The sequence below is a fragment of the Pyrenophora tritici-repentis genome, chromosome 10, assembly GCF_003171515.1.
Source record: "Pyrenophora tritici-repentis strain M4 chromosome 10, whole genome shotgun sequence".
Taxonomy (NCBI): domain Eukaryota; kingdom Fungi; phylum Ascomycota; class Dothideomycetes; order Pleosporales; family Pleosporaceae; genus Pyrenophora; species Pyrenophora tritici-repentis.
In genome coordinates this window covers 209,325-220,787 of record NC_089399.1, presented here as the reverse complement: position 1 = coordinate 220,787, position 11,463 = coordinate 209,325, and the positions used below count along the sequence as shown (strand labels likewise).

The window sequence follows — 11,463 nt, the reverse complement described above, 5'->3', positions numbered from 1 at the left end:
CACCCTGTATCTCAGCCCTAAAAATATGTCTTCCTGCAGCGGGTCACGATAGATTGCCGTTGGCTAGCATGTGAGGCTCACCTAACACACCCACACACACAGACGCCCTGGACCCACGCTAGAGGAGCATCATGACATAACCACCTCATTCGGGTTGCGCGCCAGCCACAGCGCACCGGTCCTCGACAACAAGCCTAGGAAATCTCGCAACGCGTCTCCCGCTCACGATGCATAAATTTGGAGGCATTGAGCAATGGCACGAGCGCCCCTCCTCCGCGTCCCTTACACCGACCCCTTCCCCGCGCCGCGGATAATCCCCGCCCACGCGACCACACCCAGCGCTGCCGTCGCAGCTCTAGTAGATTTCTTGGCACCGTCTTTGTTCTCCGCAACATCAACGTCTACACCCCGATCTTCCCTCGCTGGCAAGCTCGATCGCGGCAAGACGTTGCTGCTTACTGGGGCTGGGATATCCGTGGCATCAGGACTGGCAGACTACCGAGGTACAAAGGGGACGTATACGCTGAATAAAGGGTATAAACCTGTGTACTTTCACGAGTTTTGCGAGAGCCATGAGGCGAGGAAACGGTATTGGGCGAGGAGTTTTCTAGGCTGGACGACGTTGGAGAGGGCGAGGCCGAATGCGGCGCATGTGGCTTGTGGGGAGTTGGGAAGGATGGGTGTTGTTGGGGGGGTGGTTACGCAGAGTATGTCTACCTTCTTACCACAAATCATTTCATCTCATACCCCACCACACGAAAGCAATGATAAACCTAAGAAAAATGAACGATTGCTAACACAACCCCCCCAGACGTAGACTCCTTCCACCCCCTCGCCCACCCCTCCCTCCCCACAACCGAACTCCACGGCTACCTCCGCAACCTCGTCTGCCTAACCTGCCGCCAAGAATATCCACGCCATAAATTCCAAACCCAGCTCTCGACTCTAAACCCCTCCTGGTCCGCCTTCCTCGCCGAAATGCTCGCCTCCGGCGCGCTCGACACCGAAAACCCCGTCGAGCGCCGCAACCGCGGGCTAAAAGCCAACCCAGACGGCGACGTCGACGTGCCCAATGCGCCGTATACTACGTTTCGCTACCCAGCCTGCCCGACGTGTTTGGCGAAGCCGCCGGTGCGGGCGGACGGTAAGACGGTGCGGGTGCGGGTTGACAAGGATGGGGCGTGGGATCCCGAGGGGAGTGAGGGCGGGGTGTTGAAACCGGCGGTCATCATGTTTGGGGAGTCGATACCGGTGGCGACAAAGGTTGCGGCGGAGAAGGCGGTGGAGGAGGCGGGGAGGGTGCTGGTGGTTGGGAGTAGTCTTGCGACGTATTCGGCGTGGCGGCTTGTGAAGAAGGCAAAGGAGATGCGGCTTCCGATTGGGGTGTTGAATATTGGGGGTGTTAGGGGGGAGGATATGTTTTTCGGGGATGTTGGCGAGGGGGGATGGTGCGGTGGGGGCGGTAAGGTTGAGTGAGAGTGCTGAGGCGGTGTTGCCGCAGGTTGTGAGGGTTTTGGAGGGGATGAAGGGGGGGGAGGGTGTAGATGGAGATGGATATGTATATGGAATAAGTAGACTAGATGAGATTTAGAAATTTAGAAATAGCTACGGTGTTTACGATACTCGACTGTATCCTGTATTTCTCTCGTCTTCAAGACAACAACGACAACAACAATACAACAAACCCACTACCTATCTTCCTCCACACACTACTCCTCAACAACAACCCCAAGCACCTTCCTAACCCTCTCCTCCCTACCCTCCATCATCTTGCCCAAATCCCTCCCCGGCACAGCCTTCAACTCCTCACTACAATTGCCACAAATCCTCAACTGACACCACGTGCACGTCCACTTACGCTCGCGGTTATTCTCACGACACACCATGCACGCCATGGGCTGGAACGTGTTGTTGCTCCAGATGTTGTGGCGGTGGGCGGTGTAGCAGTTTAGGTGGGCGGGGGTGATTGGTGGGATGATGGGGAGGGGGATGGGGTGGCGGGTTAGGGGGAGAAGGGGGTGGTGTTTTGGGTTCTTGGGGGAGGGGTTGAGGTTGTTGGGCTTGTTGGACTGGAGGCGAGGGGAGGGTTGGTGAGATGGTTTGTTGTTGTGGTTGTTGGAGAGGTGGTGTGGGGAGAGCTTTGGGGGCTTGGACGGCGGGCGCTTTGCTGGGCGATGAGGGCGAAATTTCGACTGATGGTGATGGTAGCGAATGTACAGGCGCTACTGCTGCGTTTTGAACAGTCGGTACAGACTTGACGGGAGAAGAAGGGACAGATGGGCCTGGCTCAGGAGATAGGGGGCAGTCCTCGAGGTCGGAGGATTTCGGGTAGAGACCTGCGCTGGTAGATTGGGTGGCAGGGGACGGTTCCGGTGTCTGGAGAGAGGGTCTAGAAAGCGGGACTCTGGGTTCTGCTGTTGGAGATTTTGAAGCTGGGGCGGCGGGGGCGGCGGTCACTGTCACTGGCTTCTCTTCTACAGGCATTGGCTGGGCAACAACAGCAGCAGGGACAGGAGCAGCATCGACAGCAGGAACCGGCTCATAGCTAAACGGACGCCTCTGATCGCTCGGCGCAGGCAAAGGTGAAAGAGGAGAAATCATAAAATCATTGTTTGCGGCGCCTGGCTTCAAACTGGGTGGTGAAGGTGTCATTTCAGGCGTCATGGAACGCACATCAGGCACATTTGGGGGAGGAGGAGCTGGTCTCATCGCCTATTCACAAGCATTAGCCAAACAAACACAGATTGTGGGGGCTGGGGTTGAGTTTCAAGTACCCTGCTGTAGATTCGCAATGCGGTACGAGGACTCTTCTGAGATTCTTGATTCTATCGCACGAGCACAGGTGCGGGGAAGGGGAGACGGATATATACCTTCAAGACGTTGAAGCCGGTACTGCTCTTCCCACGCATGTGCAGCGGCGAGGCTAGTGCTTTGCCGCGTGGGTTGGAGGGGAGGCCGGTGAAGACCTTCTTGGGTGGTGCAGGAGGCTTGGCCTCATCTTTTTCTTCATCTGGTGTTGGGGGGAGTTCTGCTTGCATGTTGCGAGGCTGCTCGTTGCGTCGAGACTCGCTGGATGTGGACATGTCCCGTTTGCTGTCCACACTGGTGTTCCTAGCGGTAGCATTTGATCGCTGGCTGTCGACGCTCTCATCTCTCTGTGCAGATGTACGAGAAGTAGGGGCCCCCTTTCTTCCTCGTGGACCATTACCGAGCTCTGCAAGGCTCTTGAACTTCTTGACTGCCTCAGGAACGGCTTTGCGCTTGACAATCGGTGGCGAGACTTGTGCAGGTTCGCCTTGAGACAAAAGGGAATCGCGCTTGGCAGCCTCTCGTGTCTTTGACATTTTGCTTCCCATATCACCCTGCCTAAGTGATTGCCGCCCTTCAGACTTGGTTGGCGGAGCAGGGGGAAGATCCTTATCCGGTACGGACTGCTTTCGCGGAGGAAGTGCCGGAGTAGGTGGAATCGTCGCCGTGGATCCGTTGCTAACGGTCAGATTTAGCGAAGGTGGTTTGGATCCACGAGATAGACTGCGAGACAGAATCCTCTTCCTTGGTGGAGAGTCTTTGAGCGGGCTAGTAGGCGATAAAGGCGCGTCTTGATCATCTATCGCATGTTAATTCAATCCCCTGATGAAGTTTGACGAAAACAAGTCAAAAAAGCCCTTTCGAGGATTGCGCACGAGCACAGTGCATCGTGTAAAGCCAGGTCGTGACCAATGTGGATATACCAGCCTTGGAACGAACCTTGCAAGATCCGCAAAAGCAATTATGTGGAAAATGTACCCGCATCGACGAACTTGCATGTATCAAGACGAGAGTTTGCTTACCTCGCAGCTGGAAAGGTGCGTGCATCGCTTGCACACCGGGTGGTAGTTGTTTGCGTGGGATATCATGTGGAGTTGGGGGAAGCGACTTGAGCTCCTGTATAGGCGAATATACTGAATTGCATGCATCACCGCGTCCGAATCCAGTGGCATATTCATTGAGTAGTGCGCTGATGATATCTTGTCTAGAGTGAGGAGCAGATAGGCCCTGTTGAGACATGACGTCGGCCATTGTAAGAGTAGTAATGAATGTGGGATGCCGCGGATGCGTGGATTGCGGCTAAAGTATGACACTTGGATGAAAAGAATGTACGGTAAGAACGAATGTATGGTATCTAAATAGACCCGAGTAGTGACTGTAAAGAGCGACGAGGCAACGAAGAGAGCGACTATGCCACGAAGCGAAATAAGATGGTAGAGACAGGTCCCAGCCCAATTAATATCAACTTTGTCAAGGAGAACGAATAATAGGATAAATGAAGGAACGAAGAGGAAGAGAGGGACGCGGGTGGCGAGATGTGGTGGAGAAAGTCGTTGTCTCAGATACAAGAAAGAACATGGGACACGGCTGACAGACGTGTGGTCGGGCCTTTCAAACGCATGAAGCGTTTGACGTCGGGTGAGGCAGAAGCTGGCCTGTCACAGGGTGACGCCAGCGATGACGAGGATGGCCTTTGCAGGGATAGAAGTTCTGGAGATGACAGGATCACGGCCTACTCCACTGTGATGCGGGACCATATCGATAGCTCAACGATACTGGTACACTAGGGCCGTCTTCAATTTCGGACTGTGTTGTATCTGATGTAATACGGTTTTTTTAGCAATGTTTGCACATGTCAAATGATCGGAAAGTATCAGGTCGAGAAGCGGGCATGAACGGAAGATGAGGCACCGTCGAGTTGTCCGACAATCAGGGGTCCATCTCCGTCAAATCACAGAACCCCACAAGTAAGCTGGGCACGTGATCAGCTTCCATTGCGTTTCAGAAGGCCGAATAAGGCTGTCGGAGCATATCCAAAGGAAATGCCGTGTCCTTGGTCTGACACGTGGTGCGAATGCGTTGTTGACGTGTGTGACGTTCTCGGCTCCACACGTCGTAGTTGCCGGCCTGGACATGGACGGCTACACGACTCTGGCTTTTGCGCCCTTACAATCTCCTCTTGGAAACACATACCTTGGTAAGAAACGAAATGACAAGACTGTATGCAAGGTACGCGCGAGTCTATATCGGTAGCGAGCTCAAATGCACCATCGCTGCGGATAGATTGTGTGGCTTGGACGTTGAGCGTCCCGGGACCATGGGTAGTGCTTTGTGGCATGACCCTTCATACTCTGTTGACTGACGGATACCCAATCAATCTACAAAACATGCGTACAGGTGTTCGTGAAACATTTTTAAGATTGCTTTTTGTTTGTTTGGCTTGCCTTCTTTCGATGCTAAAGCCGGTGTATCGCCATGGATTCAAGAAGGAGCCTTCTCTGAGGTCATCCTTGTATAGATCCACATCTCTCCTTATATCCTGAACAGACTTCCTCTTTGATGAAAGCCAGTGCCCTGGGCCCACGGTGCCGATGGGAATTTGCCCCAGCTATACAGTCTGGTTACAAATTCTATAAAAAAAACCTCCGATGCGCCATCGCTAATGATCGACCGTCCGCAAACGTCGATGGAAACAGGGGTAACCTAAAGTATATACAAGAAAATCCGAGTAGGGGTATCGCTCCATTATTGGAAGAAGAAGAGTACAAACATTAGAATAAGAGTTATGGTTGGTGCAAAGGTTGCGCTTGTTGTTGTTGTTGGTGCTGCACCTTTGAGTGGGGCGGCGGTGACGTTTACGAAAGTGGAACCGCATGATATGGCTATTTGCTGGGCGGCCGAGGTATAGGTTTTGGAAATGGGCTGTGTCGCATTATTGGTGTAGAAAGCGAATACACCCATCACTTGTTGCAAGCAGGAGTTGCAGGTCGGTCTCGATCCTCCGGGAAGTTGTTGACCGATGGCCAGGTAATATGGATATGCGTCTCCTGGTGATGACATGTTACTGACAGCGTCTGCGAAGCAATAGTTCCCCTCTTTGTCGTGCAAGCAGCTTGCCTTGTACGCGGGTTGGTAGGCAATAAGGCCATTGTAGGCTTGCAACACTACTGGATTATCGCTGTTGTAGTCGGACTTGCATGCATTTTCCTGTAGTAGCTGTAGAGCAAAGCCATCCATGACGGTTTTACATTGTGCCGAATCTACCCCGCAGGTCGCGTCGAGGGTCTGTGTAATGCGAAGGGTGGACTTGGATGCGTCAAAGAAACCACTTGACGTCTGCAGCTTGTTAGTACAAGCGGGCACGCTCAAATACATGATTGAAAATACCTGTATTAATAAAGAAAACGGGTCGCAGCTGTTGAATTCCGGGCTCTGACGGAGACGGTTCAAGAAGTTGGCGCACGAGTTTGAGAAGTTGCTAGAAAGGCCGGTATCAAACGCTCTTGGGACAGTGAAATCGGAGCCGGTAGCCGCAGGCGCAGTTTGAAGAGTTTTAAGGGATCGCTTTGATAATAATGAGGGGTCGGTTTCGGTGGCGTCGTCGTCGTCGACGTGTAGAGGAGGCATTAATAACGGTGGCGGGCTTGTGTCCAGGTACAATGGCGCTTCTCTCCAGGCAAAGTCGTCGTCTGCCGCGCGCAAGGCTGGTCGATGACCATGTGTGTCGGTTTCCAGTAGGGGAGCAGCTAGGGAAGCAGTGGAAAGAAAAACAAATAGAAAGAAAAACAAAGCGCGGGAGGAGTCGAAACCAAAGTGTGGTGACACGCGAAGATATACGGGCACACGGCAGCAGCGGTTTTCGTGTTCTCTTTTCCGCGTTGGCAGGGGATGATGGTGCGACATGATCGCTACCGACGGGCACTTGTCGAAACATTGTGAACCCATCTCAGTAAACGTTGGCGAAGGCGCTATTATTATCCTTAGGGTTGGGTCCAAGTCGTGCAGCCCATGACGATCCGTCGACGACAACCGTCTATGGGTGATAGGCAGACAGACAAGTGACGGTTACGTCGTCGGGTCCAACCAAGTACAAGGTCTGAGGTTCGGGTACCTGCAGCGACTGCGCAATGTCGGAAGCGTTCTGCGGGCCGCCAGGGGGAGATAACGGTAGCGGTAGCGAAGAAAAAGAAAGACCAGTTCGATGACGATCGTCACCAGAAGGAAGAGTGGAACAAAGTTTCGTGGATTTTATTTAGTAGCGTCCAGAAGATGGCAATGCATGGGAGCGGCCGGGCCTTAACATGAATGCCATGGAAGTTGCGAATCCTGCAAGCCGGCACGGTTCCTGGTATTGGTATGCTAATGCTAATAAAGCCACGAGGCGGCCTCCATGGATACAGCAGCCAGATTCGCGGTTGGAGACTGAATTACGATTTCGGGTAATGGAGGCCATGGACAAAGGTCGCGGCTCGTGCGCTGGTGGGCGTTGATAGGTTCGTGATGCATTGGTTCGCTCCATGCAATATAATCGTGACCAGATCCGGCCATGTTCTGGCCAGAAAAACCGGGACTCCAGGCTTTTCAGGCGGCGATGCCAAAGCCGCTAGCCCTATGCTGCGCCTTGCCCCGCGACAAGGCTCAATCTGTCAGCTCCTGTGAGGTACGCAATCGCGACTGGAGGGCGCTACGAGGGGTAGCGCTGCCATGGCGATGCGTTGGAAGCGCGACTACTACTAAAGACAGTCATCGACCTCCGTTTGGCGGTTTCATGGCTGCGATATAGAGGGTTGAGGTATAGGAGGGGTGAGTTGTCTGTCGCCTGATTGCTCCCGCATGTAATCTCACAACTCGCCCTCAGCTCCCCACCCTTTCGATCTCGCCAAGCCAATAAGCCACGCCCCTAGCCAGTTTCCATTCCTCATTCCGAATTCCTCTACGTCCTTCTACGTCCACCTACAGAGACAAAGCCGATGCAGATATTGGACACATGCACAAGTGCCCATGGCTATGCCAAACACCGACACAGTACATGTTTCAACCTATCCCTTCAGGCACCCACCAACCTATTGGTCTCTCTTATCCTCTTCATCCAAATTGCGCAATGTTGTTCATTCGTGTCAGCGCACTAATACCCATCTCTTTGTTGGTTCCCCACATGAATGCGATCAAACCAAGCATCCACAGTCCAGGGGAGTGTGCCGCTTGCTTCCTCAGTCGTCAACTGTCTCCAGCCTGCATCTCTAGTGCTCACCTCCCAGCTGTCGCATGTCCACATCATCAAAATGCGCGCATGCATTATCATTACCACCATGTTCGCCAAAGATATAGCCAGAATCCTACTAGTCCATATCGGTGAGCTGACATCTGAGCTACTTACCGGTATATTGAGCCTGAATGCCTTGTCCATTTCAAGTATGGTATATCTACCATCTTGACTTTGCGCCTGCATATCCGTCTGCTTTGTCTTGATTTCTGGAAACTTGCACAGAGACCGAAAGATATCATCAGCGCGCGACTTGGTTCTGTCCAACTTGATGTCGTTGTCCTGGTCCTAAAGAATTGACAAGATTCAGTCTTCTGAGCGCCGAATAAGTCAAGAACTGTGCAGTATGTCGTTGGCCGGGGTTTGGCAACGTGGTGGCTCTTACCCCATCCACTATCGCTCCTATCACTATTGTTCATGATCCCGTTGCTTCCTACCTCGATGCCGCGCCCCTCCGTGTACAGACACTGCCTCACCCACTATCCATCCATGACTATGTTATATATCCGCACCAAAGACAATACCACAAATGTCGACGCAGAGTTACTCTTTCAGCCTGAGACGCCGACAATAACACCACCTGACACATACCAACAAACCCACTATTAGCACCGGCACCATGTGTTCCTACCCCGACAGCCACAAGATCGTACTCGAAGCCTTGATCCACGCCCTAAACATCTCCATGGCCGATCTCCTCAGCCTTCTCACTTACCAAGCTCCAATATCCAATTTGCTCCTGGTGTCGCCTATAGAGCCCGAGACCAGTCCCGCATGGACAGCACCGACACACCCACCACCGAGACCTCCGCGGCACCGCCCTAGTTCACCTTGGTACCACGTAAGGGCCATTTTTACTTCGTTGACCATCATCACATATATCTTGACGGTCGTTTGTACCTACATCTACGTATATACAAAAAGCGAACAAGGACGAAAAATGGATAACCCCGTGTCGATAAACCCTAACGAGGAGTCAATATATGAACATGTGGGGTCAATATCAGACGATGAAGACATGGAGCTACTATGGGATGATGACGACGCAATACAGGGTGACAATGAGGATTTGATCCAGGATCATGAGGGAGAGTCAATACAAGACCATGAGAGGTGGCAGAGGGGTCGACAGAGGGTGCGCCAGAGCGACGCGAACCAGGAAAGCGAGGAAGAGGTAGATCCTATACTCGCATGGCGGGCCAATGTGTTATAAGCATCCATTGCTGACAACGGAAGCACTAAAATCGAGAAAGAGGCACCATAGTTCCAGAGATCTTGTGCAAGAACTACAATGGGGACGATTACCATGGGATTAGGCTGAATGATCAGGGGGTATATCTCTACATGGTTTACAATGTACTAGCATGTACCACGAAGGTAAACAACACCTTCTAATGCGACTGACCTTCAATTCAACCGAGCGCACATTGAAGACATGGTACGGTACACTTTCCCGTCAAACCTCGGCAAGTCCAAATACCCCACACGTCAATCTCCCGTAGTGCATCATGTCCGTACGAAACGCCCAGGATTCTCCAAATCACAACGCGAATAACAACTGCCAACATGGAAGCCATTCGTATTGACGAGTTTGTCACGGTAAGTTCAGATGATACGAGGTTTCAACACTAGTCCCCTGCTGATAAGATCCAGAATCTCACAGACCTTCAACCCTTGACGGTCTCTAAGGCAGCATGCCAATCACCGCAAGATCTTCGCATCAAAATTACACATGCAGCAGTGACACACGTCGACGTTTTATACGTCCAAGGTCTGCACCAAAATAATCGACGCCACGTACAACCTCCCTTTATCCCCGGGACTGAGTTTTCCGGCATTGTCATCTCCAGCCCGACCCACTCGACTTTGCAACCCGGTACGCGTGTTTTTGGTGGCGGATTGGGCGCTTACGCTGAGGAAATATGCGCGACTGAAGAATCAGTACGTCGTGTACCTGAGCAGTGGACAAATGCCGAGGCATGTGCTGTTGGAGCAAGCGGAGCAGTCAGCTATGGTGCACTGCTAGATGTAGCCTCACTCAAAAGAGGCGAGACTGTACTGGTCTTTGGTGCGAGTGGCGGTCTAGGTGTTATGGCAGTGCAGATTGCAAAGGCAGTTGGCGCGAGAGTCATTGCTGTTGTAGGTGATGAAGAAAAGGGTGAGATGGTGCGAAAGATTGGCGCAGATGCTGTGGTTGATTATCATGATGAGAAATGGGAAGAAAGAGTGAAAGATTTGACGGAAAGACGTGAGGGTGTGGATGTGGTGTACGATGCTATTGGCGCCGTGGAGAGTGGAATCAAGTGCTTAAAGTATCGCGGTCGTCTGGTTATTGTAGGATTTGCGGCGAGGAACGGAGATATGGAAAATGTTCGCGCCAATAGAATCCTACTTAAATCGGTGGCGGTGCTTGGATATGTAAGTGTTTGGGTACCTTGTCTCTCTCGGTTCGAATTCGATGACTGATTGCGATGTAGCGGTTCGGAGAAGACGGTAGAAGAGATCCACAAAGAACAAAGGACGTCTGGAACGGCTTCATGAAGCTTGTGGAAACTGGCAAGATACGGCCTGTCACGTATAAAGAGAACTATCGAGGGTTAGAGGCAGTTAGCAAGGCGCTGGAAGATGTCAAGGCGCGGAAAGCATGGGGGAGGTCGGTGGTGAGGATATGCGAGGATGGGGAAGTCGGTGATGGACAGAAGGCAAGGCTGTGATCAAATGTGGCGATGGAAGTGAGAATATTAGATTGCCACTTTTTAGACATGGACACATGTCACAGTGCAGCTTGGAGAGCTTCGCGTAACGGAGATTACGAATATATTGATACTGATTTTGTATATTAGCATGCAGTGTGGTTCGATATACCCTCCAGCTTGTTAGTCGTTCAACAAACCCAACGTCGGACTATTTTTGAAACGACCTTGCTTGATAGACCAATGAATTGTACACGTGATCGTATTGGGTATCTTGAGTCGAATTGATGCTGGTGTTGGTATCAGTGAGCTGTCGCATTACAAGACCTCTGAATTATCAAGCAACTCCTACCACAGGATCTATACCAGCCCGAACTGATCTCAAATCAAGTATGCAAGCTATTCTTTCCCTAAGAGGACTGTATTAATGTAGTGCTTATATTGTAGTGGAGTAATGCCAGACTGTCTCGCTCGCTACCATGAAGCTCATATCAAGCAACCGTGTACTCATGTAGAGTTGAACCGTACTATCAGACACAAGCCAATAGCAGTTCAACGTTATCAAACCCTTGGGTAAAGCAGACGTACCGCGATGACAGCCGGTTCGCCAATCACCAGTGCTGTTGTGAGAATGAGTGATGGAAAGGCGCCAAGGTTGAGTTCAAACTGCGGCTGTGCGCACGGACTCGGAGGCGCGTT

The 11,463-nt window shown here is 52.0% G+C and overlaps 6 protein-coding genes across 6 annotated transcripts; 3 read left to right on the top strand and 3 right to left on the bottom strand.

Moving 5' to 3' along the window:
- Positions 1-253: 253 nt before the first annotated feature.
- Positions 254-1,476, top strand: PtrM4_039030 (SIR2, NAD-dependent protein deacetylase, SIR2 family; the record flags this gene model as incomplete). The annotated part of the gene is made up of 2 exons (XM_066104310.1): positions 254-707; positions 812-1,476. 2 exons carry the CDS (start codon positions 254-256, stop codon positions 1,474-1,476), a joined length of 1,119 nt encoding a protein of 372 aa, XP_065958874.1.
- A 396-nt stretch (positions 1,477-1,872) lies between these two features.
- On the bottom strand, positions 1,873-2,484 carry PtrM4_039020 (uncharacterized protein; the record flags this gene model as incomplete). The annotated part of the gene is made up of 1 exon (XM_066104309.1): positions 1,873-2,484. The coding sequence occupies one exon, from the start codon at positions 2,482-2,484 to the stop codon at positions 1,873-1,875; it is 612 nt and encodes a 203-aa protein (XP_065958873.1).
- A 341-nt stretch (positions 2,485-2,825) lies between these two features.
- PtrM4_039010 (uncharacterized protein) lies at positions 2,826-4,059 on the bottom strand (the record flags this gene model as incomplete). The annotated part of the gene is made up of 2 exons (XM_066104308.1): positions 2,826-3,607; positions 3,831-4,059. The coding sequence occupies 2 exons, from the start codon at positions 4,057-4,059 to the stop codon at positions 2,826-2,828; spliced, it is 1,011 nt and encodes a 336-aa protein (XP_065958872.1).
- A 1,494-nt stretch (positions 4,060-5,553) lies between these two features.
- PtrM4_039000 (uncharacterized protein) lies at positions 5,554-6,435 on the bottom strand (the record flags this gene model as incomplete). Its single annotated transcript, XM_001937750.2, has 2 exons — positions 5,554-6,144; positions 6,196-6,435. 2 exons carry the CDS (start codon positions 6,433-6,435, stop codon positions 5,554-5,556), a joined length of 831 nt encoding a protein of 276 aa, XP_001937785.2.
- Positions 6,436-8,690: 2,255 nt separating this feature from the next.
- PtrM4_038990 (uncharacterized protein) lies at positions 8,691-9,284 on the top strand (the record flags this gene model as incomplete). Its single annotated transcript, XM_001937751.2, has 1 exon — positions 8,691-9,284. One exon carries the CDS (start codon positions 8,691-8,693, stop codon positions 9,282-9,284), a length of 594 nt encoding a protein of 197 aa, XP_001937786.2.
- A 353-nt stretch (positions 9,285-9,637) lies between these two features.
- On the top strand, positions 9,638-10,785 carry PtrM4_038980 (Qor, NADPH:quinone reductase and related Zn-dependent oxidoreductase; the record flags this gene model as incomplete). Its single annotated transcript, XM_001937752.1, has 3 exons — positions 9,638-9,670; positions 9,725-10,489; positions 10,549-10,785. 3 exons carry the CDS (start codon positions 9,638-9,640, stop codon positions 10,783-10,785), a joined length of 1,035 nt encoding a protein of 344 aa, XP_001937787.1.
- Positions 10,786-11,463: the final 678 nt, after the last annotated feature.